Here is a 24,498-nt window from a genome sequence, read left to right on the forward strand (position 1 = left end):
AAATGTCAATTTACTTTCCTTCCAATGCTAATGAAATTTTCACTTGAACAGGAGTTCCTGTCGTGGCTCAGCAGAAACGAATCCAACTGGGAACCATGAGGTTTCGGGTTCTATCCCTGGCCCCACTCAGTGGGAGCTGTGGTGTAGGCTGCAGACACGACTTGGATCCCGCGTTACTGTGGCTGTGGCGTAGGCCGGCAGCTACAGCTCCGATTAGACCCCTAGCCTGGGAACCGCCATATGTCGCGGGTGTGGCCCTAAAAAGACAAAAGACAAAAATAAATAAATAATAACTTGAACAGTCATCTTTAGTTTACTTCTAAGGTTAGGATTCAAACAAGATCCTTCCATCTATATTCTTTCTTAGTCCACCCAACAGATCAGATGCAGTGCATGGCAGTTAAGCAGCCCTCAAACAGTGCCGATCTGCCATTCACTCTCGATAAAAGCCATCTTGTTTATCTTCACTGTTAAGAGTACGTGGACAGTGGAGCCCCTTAAAGGGAAATTTGACAGGCTTCTCTCCTCCTGATAAAAGCAGTAGCTCCATGTCCCCAAGCTAAGTGCCCCTTAGGCAACAACATGCATTTGAGGATTTGAAATCTCCATTTAAATAGCCCTCAGAAGGGAAAGTTCTGAACAGACCCTCAGATAATCTCTTAAACTGTAAATCTTCCAGTGGTACATACAATTAGTGAGTGGGTTTTAGAATGGCAATAAGAACCTAAGATACAAGCTCTCTTAGTAAGCACTGCTTTTGTTTTCTTTTTTTCTTTCTTTTTTTAAATGGCCCACAGCATTCGGAAGTTCCTAGGCCAAGGACTGAATCCAAGCCGAAACTGCCACCTACACGGCAGCTGTAGTAACGTGGAATCCTTTAACCCACAGCACTGTGCTGGGTATCAAAGCCATACCTCCGCAGTAACCCAAGCCACTGCAGTCAGATTCTTAGCCCACTGCGCCATGGCAGAAACTCCAGGAAGCATTGTTTTGAGAGGTGAAGAGAACCGAAAGGATACTAAAACGGATCTAACTATGGCTCCTCCTGGAGTCCTCATCCTGTCATGGGATCTGCTTGCTCTCCATCTCAGAGACCTCCTACAGGTAGTTTACACCATGAATTAGAACACTGGCAGGATAAACCTCCAAAACACCAAAGGGAAGGTTAAGATTGTAAAGTGGTGCAGATAGACACTAGTTGTTTCTTTTCCTTTTCCTTTTTTTTTGTCTTTTTGTCTTTTTAGGGCCGCAACCACAGTATATGGAGGTTCCCAGGCTAGGGGTCTAATCCGAGCTGTAGCCACCCGTCTACACCACAGCCACAGCATCACCAGATCTGAGCTGCATCTGCGACCTACATCACAGCTCACAGCAACACCGGATCCTTGACCTGCTGTTCAAAGCCAGGGATTGAACCTGCACCCTCATGGTTCCTAGTCGGATTAGTTCCCGCTGCACCATGATGGGAACTCCAGTTGTTTCTTTTTATTCTTTTGGTCTTTTTAGGGATGCACCCACACCATATAGAGGTTTCCAGGGTAGGGCTCAAATTGGAGCTATGGGTGCCAGCCTACACCACAGCCACAGCAACGCCAGATCTGAGTCTCACCTGTGACCTACACCGCAGCTCACGGCAACGCAGGATCCTTAATCCACCGAGTGGCACGAGGGATCAAACCCATGTCCTCATCGATATTAGTTGGGTTTGTTACTGCCGAGCTACAATGGAACTCCTGATAGACATTAGTTTAGAAGACTAGGATTAAATTGTTAAAATCCTCTGATTTGGGCAGGAGTAAATTAGAATGGTCTCCAAGGCTGTACACTAGATCCCCAAAGCACAGTAGGGTTAGAACTCATGGAATCAAATTCTGTAATTCTTTTGCTACTTACACTAGACTCCTAAGTATTACTTTAAAAAAGAATTTCCCATGATGAGCGAGAACCTACTGTATAGCACAGAAAATCTACTCAATAGTTTATAATAACCTACATGGGGAAAAAAGAATGGATATATCTATATGTATGACTGATTTACTTTGCTGTACACCTGAAACGAATACAACACTGTAAATCAACTATACTTCAAAACAACTAAATTAAAAAAAAACCACAATTTCCCTCTTCTTCAAAGCCATTCGGAAAAAAGGAGAAAGACCACAATTTTCATGAAAGACTGCCTCTGGGGAGGGCAAAAAGAAGTCCACTCACAGCCACGACTAAAGCCATCTGACCTGTGGAGGCTCAGGTTGAATTCATGCCCTTAAAGCCCCAGCACAACCTCTAGTGCCGGCACTGCGATTCCTCACCTCAGAGTGAATTTCAGTTTAGGGGTCTTAACTTTTTTACTGCTTACTTCTGAACGTAGAAACAGTCACACTCATTCCCACCAAAGTAAATTCTGAAAGCAAGTGTGGAAAAACTCGGAATTGGAGAGTGCTAGATCACTACCTTTTTAAATATTTTTTTCCCCTTTTAAAGGAAAAAGACTGTTTCGAGTATTATGTGAAAAATTTGTTTGCTGAAAGTAAAGAACTGAACGACGAGATACAATAAATGCCCACTGACAAAAGACCAGTCCCTCTGCCCTTCCTTTTAAAGTTTGCCTCCTTATCACTTCAGGTCTATCACAATTAGGAAGACGACAGGTTTCTTTCTGGCCTCACAGTAAAAGGAGCCTGCTTAGCTCCACTTCCTGTCAGATGTCCAAATGATTCTGGTCTTCCCTGAAACTCCCAGACACCTACAGAGCAACCTTGAGCTTTCACATTTACTCTGACAATATCACAAAAATAGTCCTAGGGAATTAGGGAAATGGTTTAATAAATAGTTGTGTGGTGACAATTTGTTTTATTTTGAAGAGGCGCACAGACACAGGTTAGTAACAGAAAAAGTTCCCTAAATGACATAACAGTCGCGCGTTCTACTTTCCTAGTTCTCACCCAATTTTGGATACAGGGTCCAATAGTGTGCTGTGATCTTACCTTTTCAAATATCCATGAACAGAGTAAAGGAAGCAACAGCTTCTAATGTTTGCTTAGCCCACTGGAGAGAAAATGAACTTGTGACTGTAGTTCTCACATTAAACTTGGGACCAGGACCAGACTCACCCAGGTAAAAGGGTATTAAAACAGGGCCAGGGCAGACTGCAAAGCCACTACAGCAATGACAGGCAGAGAGAGTGGTTAGGGATACTGTATTTGCTAAGATGAAGAGATGGCCTTGCTGAGTTGGGTTCAAGAACCAGATGTACCTGATATTTGTAAACACTCCCCTAAATGAAAGCAAAAGACTCATTCAAGAGCAAATATTTAGTAAGCTCCTACTGTGTGTCAGGCACTGTTCCAGACACTGGAAGATATATCAGTGCAGGGAGAAAACTAAGAGGAAAACTGCTATCTTTTTGGAGTTTATGTTCTAGTGAAGGGGTGGGGGTAACTGAGTAAGTACATGAAATAGTACTTCAAATGGGTAAGTGCCACGGGGAAAAATAAGAGTAAAGGGGATCAAGAATACTGGGAGCAGAGGGAGGTGACCTTATCAAAAAGGTACTATTTCAGCAAAGGCCTGAAAGAGGCAAGTGAGCTATGCAGATATGGCCACTGAGAGAAGGAACATTCCAGACAAGGTAAACAGCCAATTCAAAGGTCCTGAGGTGGCCCTGTCTGAGAAAGTGCCCTGTCTGAGAATGTGCAAGGAAGCCAGGGGAGCGAGGGGAGGAGTAGCAGGTGAAGCCAGTGAGGTAAGAGGGAGGCGGAGGGCACAGCTAGATCATACAGGGACTTTCAGGCCCTTATTAGGGCTTTGGCTTTTCTGCTTGGAAAAAAACAATGCCAGTTCTTCTACACTAACGATGTAAACCTGAGTATAACAGGGCAGTGGTATAGGAAGAATCAAGCAACTACCACAACTCTGAGGGGACCACACCGATGTGGAAACAGCAGCTCTGTGCCTCACTAGGAACTCAGGGTCAAGGGAAAATAATGCTAATAAGTAAGATGTACTGTATCTGTTCCTGCTCCAGGTAGTTTCCTCGCTTTAAATAAGGCAAAATAAATCAGAAAGTTACAGCAAATGAGTATATGATCTCTTTCTGCCAATACAGAACCCACCTGCCATGCTATACTGACCAATCTGGTTATTGCCCAGAAACCTTTATCACAAGCCCCAAATAAACACTCTCTTCCTCCAGCAGCCTACAACAGAACTACAGTTTCAGTTGCCAGTAACAGCCAGTAATGTTTTTTAAGGCGTTCAGATGCTGCCCACAGCCCAAGGTCTTACCTTAAATAAGTTCTGCCCAACGAACACAAGCTCTAATTCTAAAGGCACAACCTCTCTTTCCCCCTTTAGTGACAGCTCTCTGTACCTTCCTAGGACTGGCTGATACGCCCCTGGGTGCAGCTGTTGCACCACAGAATACTATTCACCATCAACGGCATCAACTGTTTGCTACGCAGGGCTTACTATTAAACTTTAAAATACATTTCATACATATTGTACTGAATCACAAAATGGTGAAGGCAGGATTAGCAAACCATCAGGTAAAGTTATTAGATATTCCACACCCCAGTCTGGTATGTCAAGGGACTAAAGACCATGAAAATGCAAAAGAACAGACTTTAGTAACAAGAGTGAATGATTATTAATCATTTTTAAATCCTGGGGCAAAACTGATCTAGAATCTAATCTAGGTTCTAGGTGGTAAACACACAGTCTTAGATAGCAAGTTAGAAATCAAGAGGGTTCACAGGGATGCCTGTGCACCGTTCGCTCTATAACTTAAGATGGACCAAAGGCAGGCACAGGTGGCTGCCAAGATGACTGGGCAGGAGTTCCTGTCGTGGCGCAGTGGTTAACAAATCCAACTAGGAACCATGAGGTTGTGGGTTCCATCCCTGGCCTTGCTCAGTGGGTTAAGGATCCGGCCTTGCCGTGAGCTGTGGTGTAGGCTTGGATCTGGCATTGCTGTGGCTCTGGTGTAGGCTGGCGGCTATAGCTCCGATTAGACCCCTAGCCTGGGAACCTCCATATGCTACAGGAGCCGCCCTAGAAAAGGCAAAAAGACAAAAGGACCCCCCCCCCAAAAAAAGATGACTGGGCAAACGGGAGATCACTGTGCGCAGACGCTATCCCTGGGTAGCTTTACTGGGGAATCAGTTCATATATGGAAGGGCAGAAATTATCATCAGGAGCAAAGCATGAGCTATGGAATTGAGAATTCTCTGCTTTCATATTTGGAGTATCCGCCTTTCAACTCCTTCAGTGGCTCCTGGAAAGAAATGCTGCTACTAAGCCAAGCATCACTATTCATTCACACATTAAAAAAAAAAATAATAATAATATTTTCTTTTGCTTCCAAACCGTAACTCAGTCTAAGTACATTTATCAGTGTCTCCACTTCTTTTTTTATGGCTGCTCCATGGCACGTGGAGTTTCTGGGCCAGGGATCAGACCTGGGCCACAGCTGTGGCAATGCTGGATCCTTGACCCACTGGGCCAGGCTAGGGATTGAACCTGTGTCCTAGTGTTCCCAAGATGTCACCAATCCCCACTGTGCCACAGTAGAATTCCAGTGTTTCCACTCCTAGCCTTTTTTAAAAATTAAAATTAGAACAATAAAATTGACATCTATTTGCAGTATATACAAATATATGTCCTTCCACAAACGTAGGCTTTCCTGAAGTGGAACAGAAGGGAAAATTCAGACTGAGTGTATTTTCATTGCAAGCCCACACTGGACTGATCTTTAGGCCCTATTAGCCCTGATTCAGAGAGTAACTTGTTCTATAAAACCTCAAACTGTAAAAGCAGATCTACAAATAGAATTTAAAGGAAGACAAATTTTAGTTCAATATGAGTAACTCCCCAAGAGAGTTTTAAGAAGATGGTATGGGCCATATTAGGGTAGAAAATCACTAACAGTATTTATGTAGATGCTGAGGCTCTAATCACTGCCAAGATAAAGTTCTATCAGGAATAGGGTTTGAAACAGACAATATTAAAGGTTATTCTTTTTTGCCTTTTAGGGCTTTACCCTTGGTATGTGGAAGTTCTCAGGCTAGGAGTTGAATAGGAACTACTGCTGCCGGCCTACACCACAGCCACAGCCACGCAGGATCCAAGCCGAATCTGTGACCTACACAACAGCTCACGGCAACACCAGGTCCTTTAACCCATTGAGCAAGGCCAGAAATTGAACCCGCATCCTCATGGATCCTAGTCGGGTTTGTTAACTGCTGGACCACAAAGGGAATTCCTAAAGATCATCCTTTTAACCATATTTTATTCTTTATGCTTACACACTCACACAGCTCAAAGCTTTTCTCAAGTTTTATTCTTAAGACATACTGACCTCAATGCCGTCCAGCCCATGCATAATCCCTAAATAAAAAATTGTGAATGAAGGAAATCTTCCTATCTTACTGAACATAATACTACAGCAAAATATTAAGAGAGTAAATATGAATGAAGACAAGATAAGGCTTTCAAGTGGGCTTCAACCCAGCTCAGGAAAATTCCAGGGTATTCCCTCTAATTCCAACTTATAATGTATCCTAAGGCTTTGTGTAAAGATTATTAGTCATAATGAGAGCATAGGGACTAGAAAGAGGTACCTCCTTTTTATTCAGAATTCAAAGTCCCATACTGCATAAAGATCACATGGTTAAATCTATTTTCCAATCATTTATCAAACCAGAAATATAAAACTGATTCCATTTTCATCAATTGTTAACTTACTATCATGATATAAAGATGGCTGGGATTTTAAGATATGAAAGCTAGAGTTCCCATCGTGGCGCAGTGGAAACAAATCCAACTAGGAACCATGAGGTTGCGGGTTCAATCCCTGGCCTTGCTCGGTGGGTTAAGGATCCGGTGTTGCCATGAGCTGTGGTGTAGGTCATAGACTCGGCTTGGATCTGGCGTTGCTGTGACCCTGGCATAGGCTGCTGGCTACCGCTCTGATTCGACCCCTAGCCTGGCAACCTCCATATGCTGCGAGTGCGGCCCTAAAAAAAAAAAAAAGACAAAAAGACCAAAAAAAAAAAGAAAGAAAAAAGAAAACTCATAAATCACTTTTATTACCCTGTAGAACTACTTTGTGAAATTTATTATCATTTACTCAAGATCCTCAGCATGGGCTTCTGTTACTGGCATAATCTGATCTCACAGGCTCTTTTTAATGAGGGACTAGCTCCCAAGCTAGTTTCAGGAACAACTGTCTCCAACTATTGCGGCCAGATTTATAATCTACTAGACCACCTCAAGTTTATCAGAATACAGAATTCTTGTCTACAGCTTATGTGTGATTATTCAAGCAAGGCAGTTGCTACTGAAAAATATATTCCTAAAATAGAGTCCTAGAAGTCAGTAGTTGAGTTCTGGTTATAGAAAGACAGAAGATAATGCTTAGCAGAATCTTAGTTATCTTGACAAAAAAGTGTTCTCAATAGGGCCAACCTAGTAAAAAAGGAACACCTAATAAAAGATACTCTATCACTCAAATGGAAATGTTTACAGTCCTGCTGTGACATGAAAAATATATCAAATTTGAAGCAGCAATCACAGAAAGCAACTTTCTCTTTTCTTTGGTGGCAAAACGTTTTCATCTTTCATAACCATGATCTTTCATAACCATTACCTACATATTGCTAATGGAATATTTCAGATAACTCCTGTCCTGTCTATAGGAGTTATTTTCAGCATTGGATCTATGTGTGACCTGGGAAATCTCTTAGAGTTCTCATAAGATCCACCACTTCAAAGACTCAGGCAGTGTGTGGTCCCATAAAAGCAATCGGAGTGCACAGTCCTCAACTGCGGATCTTGGAAGACCAAAGGAGGCTTTGACACCGAACTTGTTTGTCTTGCACAATAGTCAGGAAAAGTCAGTAAATGCCAAGCTGGTTTGCTTCCTTTGATGGAAGCTGCTGAAAAGGTCTTCCGTTTGGAAGCATTTACCAGTTTTTCTGGTACAATAGCTACAGCTGTGGGCTTTCTGAGTGTGAACGGACATATGTACGACATGAAATATCAGGGACAGGCACCATCTGCAACTGATTGTCTCACAGGCTGGGCCTGCAATGTAGGAGTAGCAAGGGACAGAAATTTCTCAGGGCCATACACTGGCAAAAAATCCTTTTGGCTGACAAAGATCTTATAGATATGAACAAATAGGATTGTAAGATTGCTGTTCTTTTGCAGCTAGCATCTTCAGCACTTCCTTCCCTAATCATTCAAAGGTTAAATGAATAGAGCTGATGAATAAGAGACAAAGAAAAAAACGAAGAGACATTATTTTTTTCTCTAATTAATATCCATCTTCTTATTAAACAACACTTATGTGGGGTTTAAAGAGGGTACAAAGATAAAAGACCATATACTAAAGGACCAAATCTTTGTTAACCTTTGTTCATAGGTTAACCTCTAACCATAAAGAAGTACTCCTGAAATTTTGCCAAAATTAAAGGAAAAAAAATTTAAAGGCATAAACTCATAGATAGCAAAAAAAAAAAAAACAAAACACAATAGCAACAAAATCTTGGTAACTGCTATACAAATAGATTAGCAATAACAGCACAGAATTCTCAAAGGCTTAGGACTGGTAGCACCTCTGTAACTGTATGAAAGGGAAATAGGGGGAGGGGATGTTAAAAAGGATTAAGATACTGTTAGGGTCCTGGATCCCCCCCCCACCCCCCATTCTAAGCTACCTCAGCCCCTGGATAAAACTAAAAGGTTGATTCTCTCAGAGAGGATAAGATAAGATGGTGCTCTGAAGGGGATGCCAGACATGGCTGAGGGTGGTGGAGTAAGTGAATTTATGCATATTGAATGCTGAGACTTGCCAGCCCTCTTTCCCAATTTAGGGTCCAGGAGGCTGGTAGAAAGCCCTTCTATTCTAAAACAGGAGAGTCAAAGATAATTTTTGCAAGAATTACACCAGCCCCAAAGAAAGAATGAAAGTAGTGACAGAGGATTCCAGCTGGCCTCGGTGATGAGGAACTGGAGCTCCTATCCTGGGCCCCATGGTTTAGAGGGCCACACTCTGATCTTCCTCGGAATCCCTATAGAGAAACAATTTACATGGTCAAAGAAACAGGCCCAGCTAGGACACCAGAATTTCCTGGCTAGAAAGCCCCAATGCTACTTCTGAACCCTACTTGAGGTATCTCCACTGGCCACTTTTTTTTTTTGGTCTTTTTGCCATTTCTTGGGCCACTCCTGCCGCATATGGAGGCTCCCAGGCTAGGGGTCGAATCAGAGCTATAGCCACCCGCCTACACCACAGCTACAGCAACACCAGATCCAAGCCGCGTCTGTGACCTACACCACAGCTCACGGCAACGCCAGATCCTTAACCCACTGAGCAAGGCCAGGGATCGAACCCGCAACCTCATGGTTCCTAGTTGGATTCGTTAACCACTGAGCCACGACGGGAACTCCTCCACTGGCCAGTAAGCATATCCTTAGGCCCAAGGGAAGGCCAAAGGGTGAAGGTGGGATAAAGGAAGAGTAGGCTGTGAAAGAGGGTTCTTCAGTGGTACTCCTGAGTGAACAAATGGGGAATTTTAGCAAAGAACCAAACAGAAATCCTAGAACTGAAAAGTACAATACCTGAGATCAAAGTTACACTGAATGGTTTAAGAGAATGTTGTAGCCTAGAAAACAGTCTGTATGCCTGAAGACCTATCAATAGGAATTACACATCTGAAGAATAGAGTGGAAGAAAAAAAAAACTAAAAACCAGCCTTAGAGATGTGAGGGACAATATCGGGTGGTCTAACATATGTATAACTGGAGTTCTCAAGGAGGGAAGAGAGATAAGGGGCAGAAAAAATTTTGAAGAAATAAAGGGGAGTTCCTGTCATGGCACAGTGGAAATGAATCCAACTAGGAACCATGAGATTGTGGGCCTTGCTCAGTGGGTTAAGGATCCAACGTTGCCGTGAACTATGGTGTAGGTTGCAGACGTGGCTCGGATCCTTTGTTGCTGTGGCTGTGGTGTAGGCCAGCAGCTACAGCTCCAATTTGACCCCTACTCTGGAAACCTCCATATGCCGAGGGAGCAGCCCCAGAAAAGGCAAAAAGACCAAAAAAACAGGTATTAATGGGTTAAGTATCCAACTATTTAGAAAAAGTTTCATGGAGAATTTTTTTTTCTTTTTTTCTTTTTTCTTTTTAGGGCTATATTAGCATCTTTTGGAGGTTCCCAGGCTAGGAATTGAATCAGAGCTATAGCTGCAGGCCTATGCCACAGCCACAGCAACGCAGGATCCGAGCTGCATCTTCAAACTACACCACAGCTCACAGCAACACTGGATTCTTTTTTTTTTTTTTTGTCTTTTTTTGTCTTTTGTCTGTTGTTGTTGTTGTTGCTATTTCTTGGGCCACTCCCGCGGCATATGGAGGTTCCCAGGCTAGGGGTTGAATCGGAGCTGTAGCCACCGGCCTACGCCAGAGCCACAGCAACGCGGGATCCGAGCCATGTCTGCAACCTACACCCCAGCTCACGGCAACGCCGGATCGTTAACCCACTGAGCAAGGGCAGGGACCGAACCCGCAACCTCATGGTTCCTAGTCGGATTCGTTAACCACTGCGCCATGACGGGAACTCCAGCAACACTGGATTCTTAACCCACTGAGCGAGGCCCGGGATCGAACCTGAGACCTTATCGTTACTAGCTGGATTTGTTTCCACTGTGCCACAATGGGAACTCCTATGGAGAAAAAATTTAATCACACCATATGGCTCAGCTCTAAAAGCATACAGTCATAGTAACATAAACAGTTAACACTGATTAAAGCAAATTCTAACACAGCTCTATCAAGAAAATAGGATGATTGGAAATATGCACATAGATGATGGCCATAAGTGGGGAGAGAAGGCTGAGGACTGGGTTTTTCTTAACTAACTAGAGAACTAGTTGACTCTCAACTGTATTTTTATAATCCTGATAAAATTGAAACTTTGAAGAACAGTGCTATCAATGTTCTCCTAAGAGTTTACAGCCTGGTAAAAAAGGAGGCCAAGCAGCTGTGAGAATGAACACATGTTATGTCATAATTCTATTGCCTTTTTGCAGACACTGACTTGAAGAAACAGCCACTTCCAGGTGTCAGTTTTGAAGGAGTATATTAGGGCAATGTTTCTAAGCAACTAACACAGTTGAAATAAAAAACAAGGTATCTAAGTCAGAGAAAACTCAGAAAATTTATTTAGACATTTGTTAAGCTTTTTGTTTTATTTAAATAGAGGGAATCAATTCTCTTTTTTTAGAAGGAATATTAATTATGATATAAATAAACTCAAGAGAAGCTCCCAACGGCAGCAAGCTAAATTTTACTTTGTGTAATATTTATAAGCTGGATTCACAAAGGCTTTTACAACCAACATTGTTAGTATAGTAGAAAGATTTTTTCCTAGGTTTAAATTTCTACTAAGTACTTAATTCTTGTCTCTAAGTATAATCTATTTTACATTTTAAGAAAGAACCTTTGAATAATGTTTCAAACAGACTATAAGCCAGTAAGTAGTCTGATGAACATTTTAATGAAGAGTTTTTATACTAAATGTTACATTACAGTTATGGCAGCGAGGTTTTATTTATTTGTTCTGTATATTGATATCGAATTAGCCAAAATAGCTAAAACCTACACGGCTTTCAGCATTTCATTTTCTCAACCCTTTTTTCTTTCTTTGCTGATTTTATGGTCCAGAATACTTATATAAGTACTAATCTTTCCTGCATAAGCTCTCGAATTTAAACATTATGCAAACTTAATGTTTAAATGCCAATCGATCTTTACCTGGCTTTATCTGTATCTTTATGGTCTAAGCTGGTTGAAGTTAAGATTTGATTCTTTTTGTTCTTACTGGAATAAGAGCAGAATGGAAGCTGAAATCTGAAGTAAACCATTCACCTTAACCTAACAGTTTCAACTTCCACTAGCAGACATTAAATAGAGCTGCTCATGGGGGGAAAAAAGTTTATTTCTTTTCAAGTTTCTGCTTATCTTCTCCATTGGGAAATGCCAATTAATGAGAAAACAGCCATAATGATGACATTCCTGAAAGAAAAGAATCCATGGGGATAATGCAATGTGGAGAATCAATAGTTGACTACAGACAGAATTTTTTTTTTTCCCAGAGAAGCTGAGCTGCTTTATTACACTCTGCTTAAATGGGAAAAAAAATTTTTTCCCCTCTCTCTCTTCTTTTTCTTTTTTTTTGCTTTTTTAGGGCCACACGTGCAGCATATGGAAGTTCCCAGGCTAGGGGTAGATTTGGAGCTGCACCTGCCAGCCTATGCCACAGCTATAGCAACAGATGATCCTTGATCTATACCACAGCTCATGCCAGATCCCTAACCCTCTGAGTGAAGCTGGGGATCAAACCAGAGTCCTCATGGATACTAGTTGGGTTTGTAACCCACTGAGCCACAACAGGAACTCCTCTTTCTTTCTTTTTATAACATAGCCGTACCTGCGTGTTATTTAAAAAAAAAAAAGAGAGAGAGAAAGAAGCAGAAGTTCCCGCACTAGGGGTCAAACAGGAGCTACACCTGAGGCCTAGTCACAGCCAAGGTAACACTGGATCCTATGTCATAGTTCGTGGCAATGCAGCATCTTTAACCCACTGAATGAGGCCAAGGATTGAACCTGCATCCTCATGGAAACCATATTTCGTTCTTAACCCACTGAGCCACAGTGGGAACTCCTTAGACGGAAAAATTTTAAGTTTGTTTTTTGTAAGGTCAAGTATGTGAAATCGAAAACTTGTTAGTTCTAGTACCATATTAATACTTTTGAGGGCGGGGCCTGGACTAAGATTAAACTTCTCTTATGAGGGTTCCTGTTTTGGATGTTCATTTCGCTGAATGTGAAATGGAAATACAAACAGGAAAGTATATTGACATACACTCATACATATATATACATTTATTTATTTATTTACTGTTTCCTTTTGGTTTTAAGAGCATAAAATTTGCCCTGGTTTCTGTGACCCAAATACCCTTTCTTACTTCTAAAGTAAAGCATTCTCACACTCATGCTGACTGTCCTCAAATATTTGGCTTGAGGCTCTGTGGGCCAACAGGTGGGTTAGATTTCAATGAAAAGAGCAGATGTAGATTTGGGTTAGTTACTTTACGATTCTGCGCTGGAAAAGTTCCTTAACACATTACTCTCATCATAGCAACAGCCAATTCCTGCTGCACAGTAATCCTTGTTTTGTTCTAGATTGAGCCAAGTTATATTGTGACTCACTCCTCATCATGAAATCCTTTTGCTGAAAAAGAAGCAACTACTGTGACAGCAAGGTAGTTGTTAGTCAACTGGCAAGCAAACTTGGCATGTGGATATTTAAACTATTGGAGAATATTAGGTTTTTTTGTTTTTTGTCTCTTTAGAGCTTGAACCTGTGGCATAGGGGTTTGTTTTTTGTTTGTTCCCAGGCTAGGGGTCAAATTGGAGCTGCAGCTGCTGGCCTACAGTACAGCCACAGCAATGCAGGATCCGAGCCATGTCTTCGATCTATGCCACAGCTCAGGGCAACACTGGATCCTTAAACCACAAAGTGAGGCCAGGGATCGAACCTGCATCCTCATGGATACTAGTCAGGTTCAGTAACCACTGAGTCAAAACAGGAACTCCAAGGAGAACATTAGTTTTAACTCTTTTAAGTTTTTTATTGCTGATGTCTCACCAGGAGTACTAGTATTCCACACTGGTATTTCGAGGAGACTGAGCAATAGGATCCCACTGTCTAGACTGCAAAGTGGAAAGTTGCTATTTTTTATTCATCATTTAAAATATATTTTGTAGTCTCATTCAGACTATTCTGTCATTTCAAGTTCTTGGTAGAAGGGGATACCCACCCTCTTTGTTGCATCTTCTGACTGTCCTCCACAGTGCATCTTTCCTTTCTTCCTTTTGTTTTTTTCGTTTTTTTTTTTTTTTTTTTGGTTAAATTGGGAGCTCACTTTCAATAGAGACTTTCTTTTCAGCTAGGAGTCCTGACAGCCTTAAAGTTTGGAAATGTTGCAAAAGGGCTGCTCTGCATTTGCTTCTGCCAAGAACTCTAGGTTTTACCCGTCCCGATCCAATTTTACATTAATTTATTGGTTTGGAGAATTCTGAACCTACAACGTACAAATTTGGGCCATGGATTTCTCATAAGAAGCTGCCAAGAACCCTGGTCAGAGAGAAACTTTCATCACTTGCCCCTGTGAAAATCTCTTTTCTTTTTTGTCTTTTTAGGGCTGAACCCTCAGCATATGGAAGTTCCCAAGCTAGGGGTCAAATCGAAGCTGTAGCCACTGGCTTACTCCACAGTCACAGTGACACCAGATCCAAGCCTCGTCTGTGACCTACCCCACAGCTCACGGCAATGTTGGATCCTTATCCCACTGAGCAAGGCCAGGGATAGAAACTGCACCCTCATGGATACTAGTCAGATTTGTTTCTGCTCAGCCACAACAGGAACTCCTGAAAATGTTTTTTTCTCGTTTCCCTTTCATTGAGGGACTGCCTTTCTAGGGTCTCAACCTTATGTAGGCATGACTTTTAGGTCCTCATCTCAGGTCAGCCCAAGGTGGTCTCCTCCGTCCTTGTGAACATTAAAACCCTCAACTGGAGTTCCCGTCGTGGCGCAGTAGTTAATGAATCCGACTAGGAACCATGAGGTTGTGGGTTCGGTCCCTGGCCTTGCTCAGTGGGTTGACGATCCGGCGTTGCCATGAGCTGTGGTGTAGTTGCAGACGCGGCTCGGATCCCGCGTTGCTGTGGCTCTGGCGTAGGCCGGTGCCTACAGTTCCGATTCAACCCCTGGCCTAGGAACCTCCATGTGCCGCGGGAGCGGCCCAAGAAATAGCAACAACAACAACAATAACAACAACAAAAAGACAAAAAAAAAAAAAAACCCTCAACTGCACATCTAATTTTATCCTTTCAGCATTGCTACAGCTTCGGCTTACATGCTTACCACTCGGCCTTCATGCTGCTTGAAGCTCAGAAAGTTTACAAAGAGAAACTCAAGTGGCGAAAATGAAACACTAAGCAAGGACTTCGGCATTCTAAAAATTCAACATATTCAAGATTGAGAGGTTCCTGTGGACCTGATAAAGTTTTGAGCTCTTTTAAGAAGTTGTTACACTTATCACACACACTTTATCATATGTGCTAATGTGTAAATCCAGATAACCCAACTACTTATGGCTGTGTGTTCTAAGATAATCTCCACATATCTCTATTGAAATCTATCCTTACGATATTCAAATTTCCAGTCAAAGTCTTAAAAAAAATTGTAAATAAGACCTTAAAGAATTTGTTTTTCGAGTAAAAGAATTAAAATTTCTATGTCAATGCACAATGTTTGTGTGTCTCTTTAAAGGAAAAATAAAGTCTTCTCCACAGAGTTATTCCAAACCCTATTCCATGACCAAATCTAATATGGGGGGGGGGGTATATATAAGTGAAGTAACATTGGCAAGATATTGACCTGCACCCGCTGAGTGAAGTAAAGGCCTAACCTGCAGGTTGTTTAGAGGTTCCATCTTCATGACTGGGCCCAAAGTGTTGAGAGGCAGGGAGACATCAATGCTCTGGTTTGGCATCAGTGGGGTATGGATGGCCAGAGGAGTGCTGGGGATGACCCCAAAACTAGGAGAGAGGACGAAGAAATCCCAGAGGTTAATCAGGAGGCAGGATTTAACCACACCTTTAGGTTTCAACAGCTTTTCATTTCATTTGAAGGAAATACAATTTTTAATAAAAATTAAAAAGAAGGAATACCAGGAACCAAAGTGCTCTACCTAACACTGATTACAACATAACTTCTGTGTTTCTTTCCTTCTTTTCCCCTCTTTTTCGGCCATGCCCACAGCATATGGAAATTTCTGGGCCAGGGATCAAATCCGAGCTGCAGCTGTGGCCAACACCACAGCTACAGTAACACCGGATCCTTAACCCACTGTGCCACAGCAGGAAATCCTACCTTCTGTTTCATTAAATGGAACTGGGGAAGGAGAAAATATTCATAAGCAAAGAAATGGCCTGCTAATACTCTGATTCTGAAAGTGCATGTTTATCATGCCACTAGAGGGACAAGTTTGATAAGTATCTTTTAAAATATATCTTTCTTTAGATAATCCTCGGGAGAAAGAAGACTTAAAAATATCCATGCTATAAAGTACAATAATATTATTTCATTGGGTTGATAATCTGCCTGATCAGTTCAGAGGATTAGTTACTGGTAAACTCATTTTCGTTCTTTTTTGTTTACTTAAGTAGGATACAATAATTGGGAAAGAATTAGTCTAAGTAAAGCAGAACTGACTGACTTACACATTCCAAACAACACTGCAAAGGATATGCTGTAGATTCAAATCTGGCCACTTTCTTAGCCTGAAGCAGGCAGGGAGTACCTACCAGTTTAACTTCTCAGAGAAGCCTGTCTAACAATATTAAGACTGGTAAAAAGATGTGAAAAGCCTGAGTTTGAAGTTGTACAAAAAATAAAAATATATGAGAGAGGACAGACTTGTCTTATGCTTGAGAAACACAAAGAAACAATGTAAAAAAGACGAAGCAGAAAGGGAAAAGTAGGCCCACAGGTATAACAAATAAACAACTTGGAGTTCCCGTTGTGGGCAGCAGAAACAAATCCGACTAGGAACCTTGAGATTGCGGGTTTGATCCCTGGCCTTGCTCAGTGGGTTAAAGATCCGGCATTGCTGTGGCTGTGGCATAGGCCAGCAGCTACAGCTCCAATTAGACCTTTAGCCTGGGAACCTCCATATGCCACGGGAACTTAATGATATAAACTTATACTGAATTTATGTTCTAATTAGCCTCAGAAAGATGGGATCATAATATTTATAAAATAACTATAGAGTTTATATAGGTAGTATCAATTTCAAAAGTCATAGACTATCAGAGGAAACACTTTCCTTTTCCTAGATAAAGTACGCTTTAGAGTCCCAAATGCGATAAAGCAATGATCCTGAGGACAGACATGACTCACTGTGGTGTTAACATTTACAGATCAAAAAAGTCATTTTGCCCTTTTGATCCTGATTTGATGATTTATCTATATAGAAAACCATAAAGAATCTACAAAAAGGCTACTAGAATAAGGGAGTTTAATAAAGTTGTAAGATACAAGTTTAATATACAAAAATCAATTATATTTCTATATACTAGCAACGATCAAAAATTAAAATTACAAAATGCTACTTACTATAACATCAACACTACAAAGTACTTAAATCTGACAAAAGATATAGAAGTTCTGCACATGAATTATCATTATACAGAAGTTAAAGATGACCGAGAGGGAGTTCCCTGGTGGCCTAGTAGTGAAGGATATAGCATTATCACTGCTGTGGCTTAGGTTTGATCCCTAACCTGGTAACTTCCTCATGCTGCAGGAGTGGCCAAAAACAAAAACAAATGAACAAATAAGGACAAAATAGATAAATGGAGAGCTATGCTATGCTGATGGATTAGAAGACTCAATACTGTTTAATGTCGGAGTTCCCATCGTGGCGCAGCAGAAACCAATCCAACTAGGAACCATGAGGTTTTGGGTTCGATGCCTGGCCTCGCTCAGTGCGTTGAGCATCTGGCGTTGCTGTGAGCTGTGGTGTAGGTCACAGACACAGCTTGGATCTGGCATTGCTGTGGTGTAGGCCAGCAGCTGTAGCTCGGATTTGATGCCTAGCCCGGGAATGGGAACCTCCATATGCCACGGATGGGGCTCTTAAAAAAAAAAAAAAAAATTGTATAATGTCAATTCTTCTCTAAACTGATCTGCACATTCACTGCACTCTTAATCAAAATCCCGGCAGGCAAAGGACCTAGAATTGCCAAAACAATTTTTGAAAAAGAATACAGAGGGTTTATAATATCTGATTTCAAGACTTAGTATGGAATAAAAATTTACTTTGGCTCTTACAACAAATTATCTCCAGGAGTCCCCACTGCGGCTCAGTGAATTTAGAGCCAAATCCTATCCATGAGCATGTGGGTTTGATCCCTGACCTTGCTCAGGGGGTTAAGGATCCGGTGCTGCTGCTAGCTGCGGCACGAATCTGGCATTGCTGTGGCTATGGCACAGGCTAGCAGCCACGGCTCCAATTTGACCCTTAGCTTGGAACCTCCATATGCCGTAGGTATGGCCCTAAAAAGGCAAAAAACAAAAAACAAGTAAACAAACAAAAAACTTTATCTCACCAAGATCTCCTCAAAATGAATTACAAAAGTAAATGTAGGTTCTAAATCTATTAACACTTCTGTTAAAAAAAATTGTAACTGTGGGTCAGGTAAAGATTTGATAAATATAACACAAAAAGCTAAAAACATTAAAAGAAAAAATAAATCTAAAAAAAGAAAACTATTTCTACAAAAAATTGTTAAGAAAATAAAGACAAGCCACAGACTGGGAGAAAATATTTGCAAGGCATATCTGACAAAGGACTCATATCCAGAAAATAGAAAAAACTTTACTATTTGAGGAGTTCCTGTCATGGTTCAGCGGAAACGAATCTGACTAGTATCCATGAAGATGCAGGTTTGATCCCTGGCCTCACTCAGTGGATTAAGGATCCGTGAACTGTGGTATAGGTCACAGAGTCGGCTTGGATTCGGTGTTGCTGTGGCTGTGGTGCAGGCCAGCAGCTACCGAACCAATTCAACCCCTAGCCTGGGAACCTCCATATGCCACAGGTGTGGTCCTAAAAAGACCAAGAAAAAAAAAAAAAAAAAAGGCAAAAAACCCTTTACTATTTGATAATAAGATAAAAAAAGGTAAAAGGAATGATTTGAGCACATCTTTTAGATATGACATATTTAACCAAATAAGATATAAGAATGCGGAGTTCCCATCGTGGCGCAGTGGTTAACAAATCCGACTAGGAACCATGAGGGTGCAGGTTCGGTCCCTGCCCTTGCTCAGTGGGTTAACGATCCGGCGTTGCTGTGAGCTGTGGTGTAGGTTGCAGACGCGGCTCGGATCCTGCGTTGCTGTGGCTGTGGCGTAGGCCAGTGGCTACAGCTCCGATTAGACCCCTAGCCTGGGAACCTCCATATGCCGCGGGAGCGGCCCAAAGAAATAGAAGAAAAAAAAAAAAAAGATATAAGAATGGTCTGTAAAATTATGATGAAAATGTTCAATATCATTACTCATTAGGGAAATGCAAATTAAGACGCTATACTACTATACTTCTGTAAGAATGGCTAAAATGTATGAGGATATGGAACAGCTGGAACTCTCACACTTACTGTATGACCTAGCTAGGTATTTACCCAGGAAAAATGGAAACGTATATCCACACACAGATCTTTCATGAATATTCATGGGAGCTTTAGTCATGAAAGATAAAACTGGAAAACAGGAGTTCCCGTCGCGGCGAAGTGGTTAACGAATCCGACTAGAAACCATGAGGTCTGGGGTTCGAACCATGGCCTTGCTCAGTGGGTTAAGGATCAGGCGTTGCCATGAGCTGTGGTGTAGGTCGCAGAGGCGGCTAGGATCCTGTGTTGCTGTGGCTCTGGCGTAGGCCGGAGGCTACAGCTCCAAGTTGGACCCCTAGCCTGGGAACCTCCATATGCCGTGCGAGCAGCCCTAGAAAAGGCAAAAAGACCAAAAAAAAAAAGAACTGGAAAACAATCCCCAGTTTCACCAACTGGTGAAAGTGTAAACAAACTGTGGTATAAGCATCAATGGAATACTACTCAACGATAAAAACAGAACAGACTACTGAAACATCTCAAAGCATTATGCTAAGTGAAAGAAACCAGACACAAAATATTCCATACTATGTGATTTCATTTACAAAATATTATAGTAAAGGCATGATTATACTGGCAGAGAATGAATTACAAAGAACAAGAGAAGAGACATGAAAGTAAACACAGTAAAAGACACAGAGAATAAAATGAGAGAGAAAAAAAACAGAAAAAGATCACCATTACTCATGAAGCACTCCTGCCAGAACATCAAGTCTAATTCTAATTAAGTCTATAGATCTGCCTCTAATTTACGGATGTAACAAGCAAAATCTAGACTGTGGGAAACTCCATAGATAAATGATCTAATTTCTTCTACAAGTAAATTTCAAGGAAAAAAGAAAGAGGAGGAAGACTCTGTACGTTAAAAGACATTTAAGGGAGTTCCCGTCATGGCTCAGTGGTTAACGAATCCGACTAAGAACTATGAGGTTTCGGGTTCGATCCCTGGCCTTGCTCAGTGGGTTAAGGACCCTGCACTGCTGTGGCTCTGGCGTAGGCCAGAGGCTACAGCTCCGATTCGACCCCTAGCCTGGGAACCTCCGTATGCCATGGAAGCAGCAGGCAAAAAAAAGACAAAAAGAAAAAGGACACTTAAGACACTTATCAACCAACTGGCATATATGAGGGGTGGGGCTTACTGGGACCCTGTTCAGATAATACAAACTCTACAAAAACACTAGAGAATTGTAATAATCCACTGATTGGCTATTCAATGATATTAAATACCATCATAATATTAAATAATTTTTAGTCTGATAATGTTGTAGTTATATAAAAAAGGTCATGAGATATATAACATTTATAGATAAGAAAATGACAGAAAAACAGCACATATAAAAAAAAGAAAACAAATACATAATTTGCCAAAGAAGAAAATCTAAACCATGGAACAGTACAAAAGTTTAAACATACAAACCCTGAGAACTTCCCTGAAGTGAAAGACTTCAATGTACATATTGAAAGGATACACCTTATTCCAGGAAAAACTCACCAAGATTGGTCAACACTGGGAACACCCTTGAAAAAAATCACTGGATTTCAAAACTTTGGGCAGTCAGACAAAATGACCAAATTACCAAATGACCAAAATTGGTAATGACCAAATTACCAAAATGACCAAATCAGGCTGGCAACAAACTTTTCCTCAAAAACATTAAATAACCAAAAACTCGAGTAAAATAAGGAACTTGAGTCAAGAGTTTTCAAGTATGTAAGTTACAATTTTGACCAGAATTCAAGGCTTGTTGAGAAACCTATTAGACGACATAACAAGAAATGACAGTGGAAATGTAATTAAAGGGCTGGCAGTAAGCAAAAATTCAGCACAAGATAAAGATGGGGATAACAGTGAAAGAATGAAATACAGAAACAACTACTAAAAATGAAAGGACAGGGGGCAAGTGGGTAGAAAATGGAATAAGCTCTCATTTGTCACAACTCTCTTCCCTATTAAGGCAGAGAATTCATTGCTAAAAGCAGAGTGAATATGTAATTATTTAGTTAACAAGTATACTGTCTTCCACGTTTTTGACATCAACCAAATTACATTCATTTTTTTCTCACCAAATGTGAGACACATTCATTTGGTTCACTTCTCTAGCTTCAGCACCCAGAAATGTCTGGCACTCAGATGCTAAACGGTTATTCATTAAAAGGATAAATGGATTTCAAGTAAAAGTATGTGGTTTTTTGTTTTTGCTTTTGTTTTTGTAAACTGTGTTAATACAGACATTCCAGTCCTAAAATCCTTTAGGAAGGCAGTAAATAAGTTCTGGTTGCCTTATTCTATACAGATGAGTTTCCCAACAAAATTCCTTAGAGCCTCCAGAATTGAAGCTGACCAATGAACAGATGTCAAGAGGCTCTGCTCACTCTAAATCAAAAATCTGCCAACACGAGAGTCCTTACCCACTGCTAAAAGGAACACACTCTTGTTGACCATAAAGTACAGTATTGCCTCAGGATCCAGCTGGGGAACTCAGATTTCTTACCTATTCTTGTTAAACTGAATTGCAAAGTCCGTCATGTGCTGCAGAGCTTTGTTGGTGAAGTTCATTTCCATATAGATGTGCCCTTGGCGGTGAGTAAATGTTCCTGAAATCTCCAAGCCTTTAGCCTTTACTGCAGGCAGCCAGACCTGAAACACAGCATAAAGCCCAATGGAACCAGACAGGATTCATTTCGATGCTATCTGTTTTTGAATAAATAAAGGTGAAGTTAAAATTTCACTTCCTTAGACAATTAAGGTGTTTTTTGTTTTGTTTTGCTTTGTTTTTTTTTTTGAGAGTTAAGTTTTATTTGGGGCAAAATGAGGACTTAAGCCCAGGAGGCAGCATTTCAAGTAACCCTGAGAAAACCCGCTCCCAGCAAACATTATCAGAGTAGATTTCCTTTTTTTTTCTTTTTTCTTTTTTTTTGGTTGCCCCACAGCATATGGGGTTCTCCTGCCAGGGATCGGATCCAAGCTGCATTTTCGACCTACACCAAAGGTTGCGGCAATGCCAGATCCTTAGAGGATATAAACATACAGGTATATATGCATGACAGTTTTTTTTCTCAAATGACACAGAAGAAAGTTAACAGCAGCTATTTACAGGGAAGCGGGGACAGAGGGAGACAATTTTCTACCTGATATCTCTACATCATTTAAATCTGTCATTTTATGTATTATTTTAATGTTAGTAAACAAGTAAACAATTAAAAGGTTGTGGGGATAATATCCAACAGAGTAACCTCACAATAAAGCTACTAAGTTGTATCAAAACACTATGGCTCAGTGGAAATGAATCTGACTAGTATCCATAAGGACACAGGTTCAATCCCTGGCTTCGCTCAGTGGGTTAAGGATCTGGTGCTGCCTTGGGCTGTGGTGTAGGTTGCAGATGTGGCTCAGATCCTGCGTTACTGTGGCTGTGGTGTAGGCCTGCAGCGGTAGCTCTTGATTCGACCCCTAGTCTGGGAACTTCCATATGCGTCGGGTGAGGCCCTCAAAGGACAAAAAACAAAAAAAACCCTACAGCTCAATTTTGAATTGTATTTTTGGTTACTCTATGTAATGGCTCCCCACATAAAGTTAAGACTTTTGGAATGGTCAACTGGTCTCTGTATGTGCAGCAGGGATCCCCTCCACACTGAGTCAGATGAGCAGGCAGAGAATTCAGGAAGCAACCATGCATGCTGTCCCTCAGAAAGGCAAGATTATAAGAAACCTAGCTTAGCTTGGAAGACATTATCCCCAAGGGTCAAAATAAGCTCCATTTACAGGGAATTTCCCCTTTTGAATTTCAATCTTAGTATGTCATCAAGCAAGGCTGAGACTAGAGAGGCACCGATGACACTCACCTAAATCAAAACTCTAAAGAGGTGCACTAAAATCCATGAAAACCAAATCTGAGCTATGGCACTTGAGAATCCATATGCAATACCAATGGGAAAAGAGCGGAAGCAATACAAAGTAAAAGGTTACTTCTCTATAATTTCTTCTTCCCTCAGGTCTAGGTTAGACTGACTTTAATGTTGACAAGCTAGACAACATTTCTGAACAAGAGAACAAAACCCAAATACTTGGTATTTCCAATTTTAAGTCTAATTATAAAAATGGTTAATAATGATGCTATGGTTCTTCTTATTGCTAGGTCTGAAGGCACCTTTCATCTTCCTCTTAAATCCTCTAGAACAAGGGCTCCAACCCTGGATTTATTATTAGTGGAAGTAACACAAGTGTTAGATGCTAGGTAGTTGAGGTCCTGTCCTCTAAGACAGTGCTGCTTTACTTACAGCCTTAGGAGCCACGTATCCACCAGGCGCCATGCCTATCCCCGTGGAGAGCTCAAACAAGTCATTCAGACCACTGCTGACCACAGCAGGAGTAGGTGAAGGAGCAAAGGTGGCAGGCACTGATGATGGGATGAAGGACTGTCCCACCTGCAGGTGAAAAAAGGGAAGGGGAGAGGGGAGATCAGGAAGAACAGATTAACAGTCCTTAAAATGTTGCTATATATTTTAACAGAATTAAGAAATCAATAAGGACACATCATAATTACAATATTCTTAGGAGTTAAATCATATATTCTTTGTCCTTTTAATCATCATGGTTATTTTTTCATCACTGAAAAGATACACACACTCTTTGGAAGTTCTATCAAGAGAGAGTAATCAATAGGATCAGGAACACAGTGATCCAAGGTTGTTTCTGTTTGGTTTCCAATTTTAGCTTCCGTGATTCTGTGCAAAAGGCCTAAAGGTATCCTAAGGAAGGGGGAGTTTATTTCTATAGAAAGGAGGAGAAACATCCAACTCAGATAGAAGTTCCGTTTCCACTTGGGTCCAGGCAAGACTCATTTCCCCATTCAGTCATAAATATCTAGTAGGAAACTCTCCTGGGGGAGATGGATACTCACCCCCCCAAAACAAACTCACTTATAAGGAGAGTCTCACTCTGAGTCCAGCCAACTTTTTCATGTTCTTTCTAAATGACAGTAGAGAATAAAAGTATTCTCTTGTCAGGATGGGAGGTTCCATTTCCTTTAGCTCTTTAATGTCAGGAAGACAAAGATCTCTATAGACACCAGAGTGCCGATCCCTAAAGACACCCCTACACCACATGCGGTGTACGGTCCCAAAGATTCCTAGTGGTCCTACGTTACTTTCTACTCTTCACACACTACTATAGAGGTTCCAGTGTACAGTGCTAGATAGAGG

At 41.2% G+C, this 24,498-nt stretch overlaps 1 protein-coding gene across 3 annotated transcripts in view; it reads right to left on the minus strand.

The window, feature by feature from the left end:
- Positions 1–24,498, minus strand: part of AP2B1 (adaptor related protein complex 2 subunit beta 1) — a 129,343-nt gene that overhangs the window by 22,146 nt on the left and 82,699 nt on the right. For all 3 annotated transcript variants that reach the window (XM_047758915.1, XM_047758916.1, XM_047758913.1), the window contains 3 exons: positions 23,575–23,721; positions 21,789–21,934; positions 15,537–15,666 (listed from right to left, as the gene is read on the minus strand). In XM_047758915.1, coding sequence (XP_047614871.1) covers positions 15,537–15,666; positions 21,789–21,934; positions 23,575–23,721 — 423 coding nt within the window. The remainder of the gene's footprint in view (positions 1–15,536; positions 15,667–21,788; positions 21,935–23,574; positions 23,722–24,498) is intronic.

The sequence above is a fragment of the Phacochoerus africanus genome, chromosome 14 (genome assembly GCF_016906955.1).
Source record: "Phacochoerus africanus isolate WHEZ1 chromosome 14, ROS_Pafr_v1, whole genome shotgun sequence".
Taxonomy (NCBI): domain Eukaryota; kingdom Metazoa; phylum Chordata; class Mammalia; order Artiodactyla; family Suidae; genus Phacochoerus; species Phacochoerus africanus.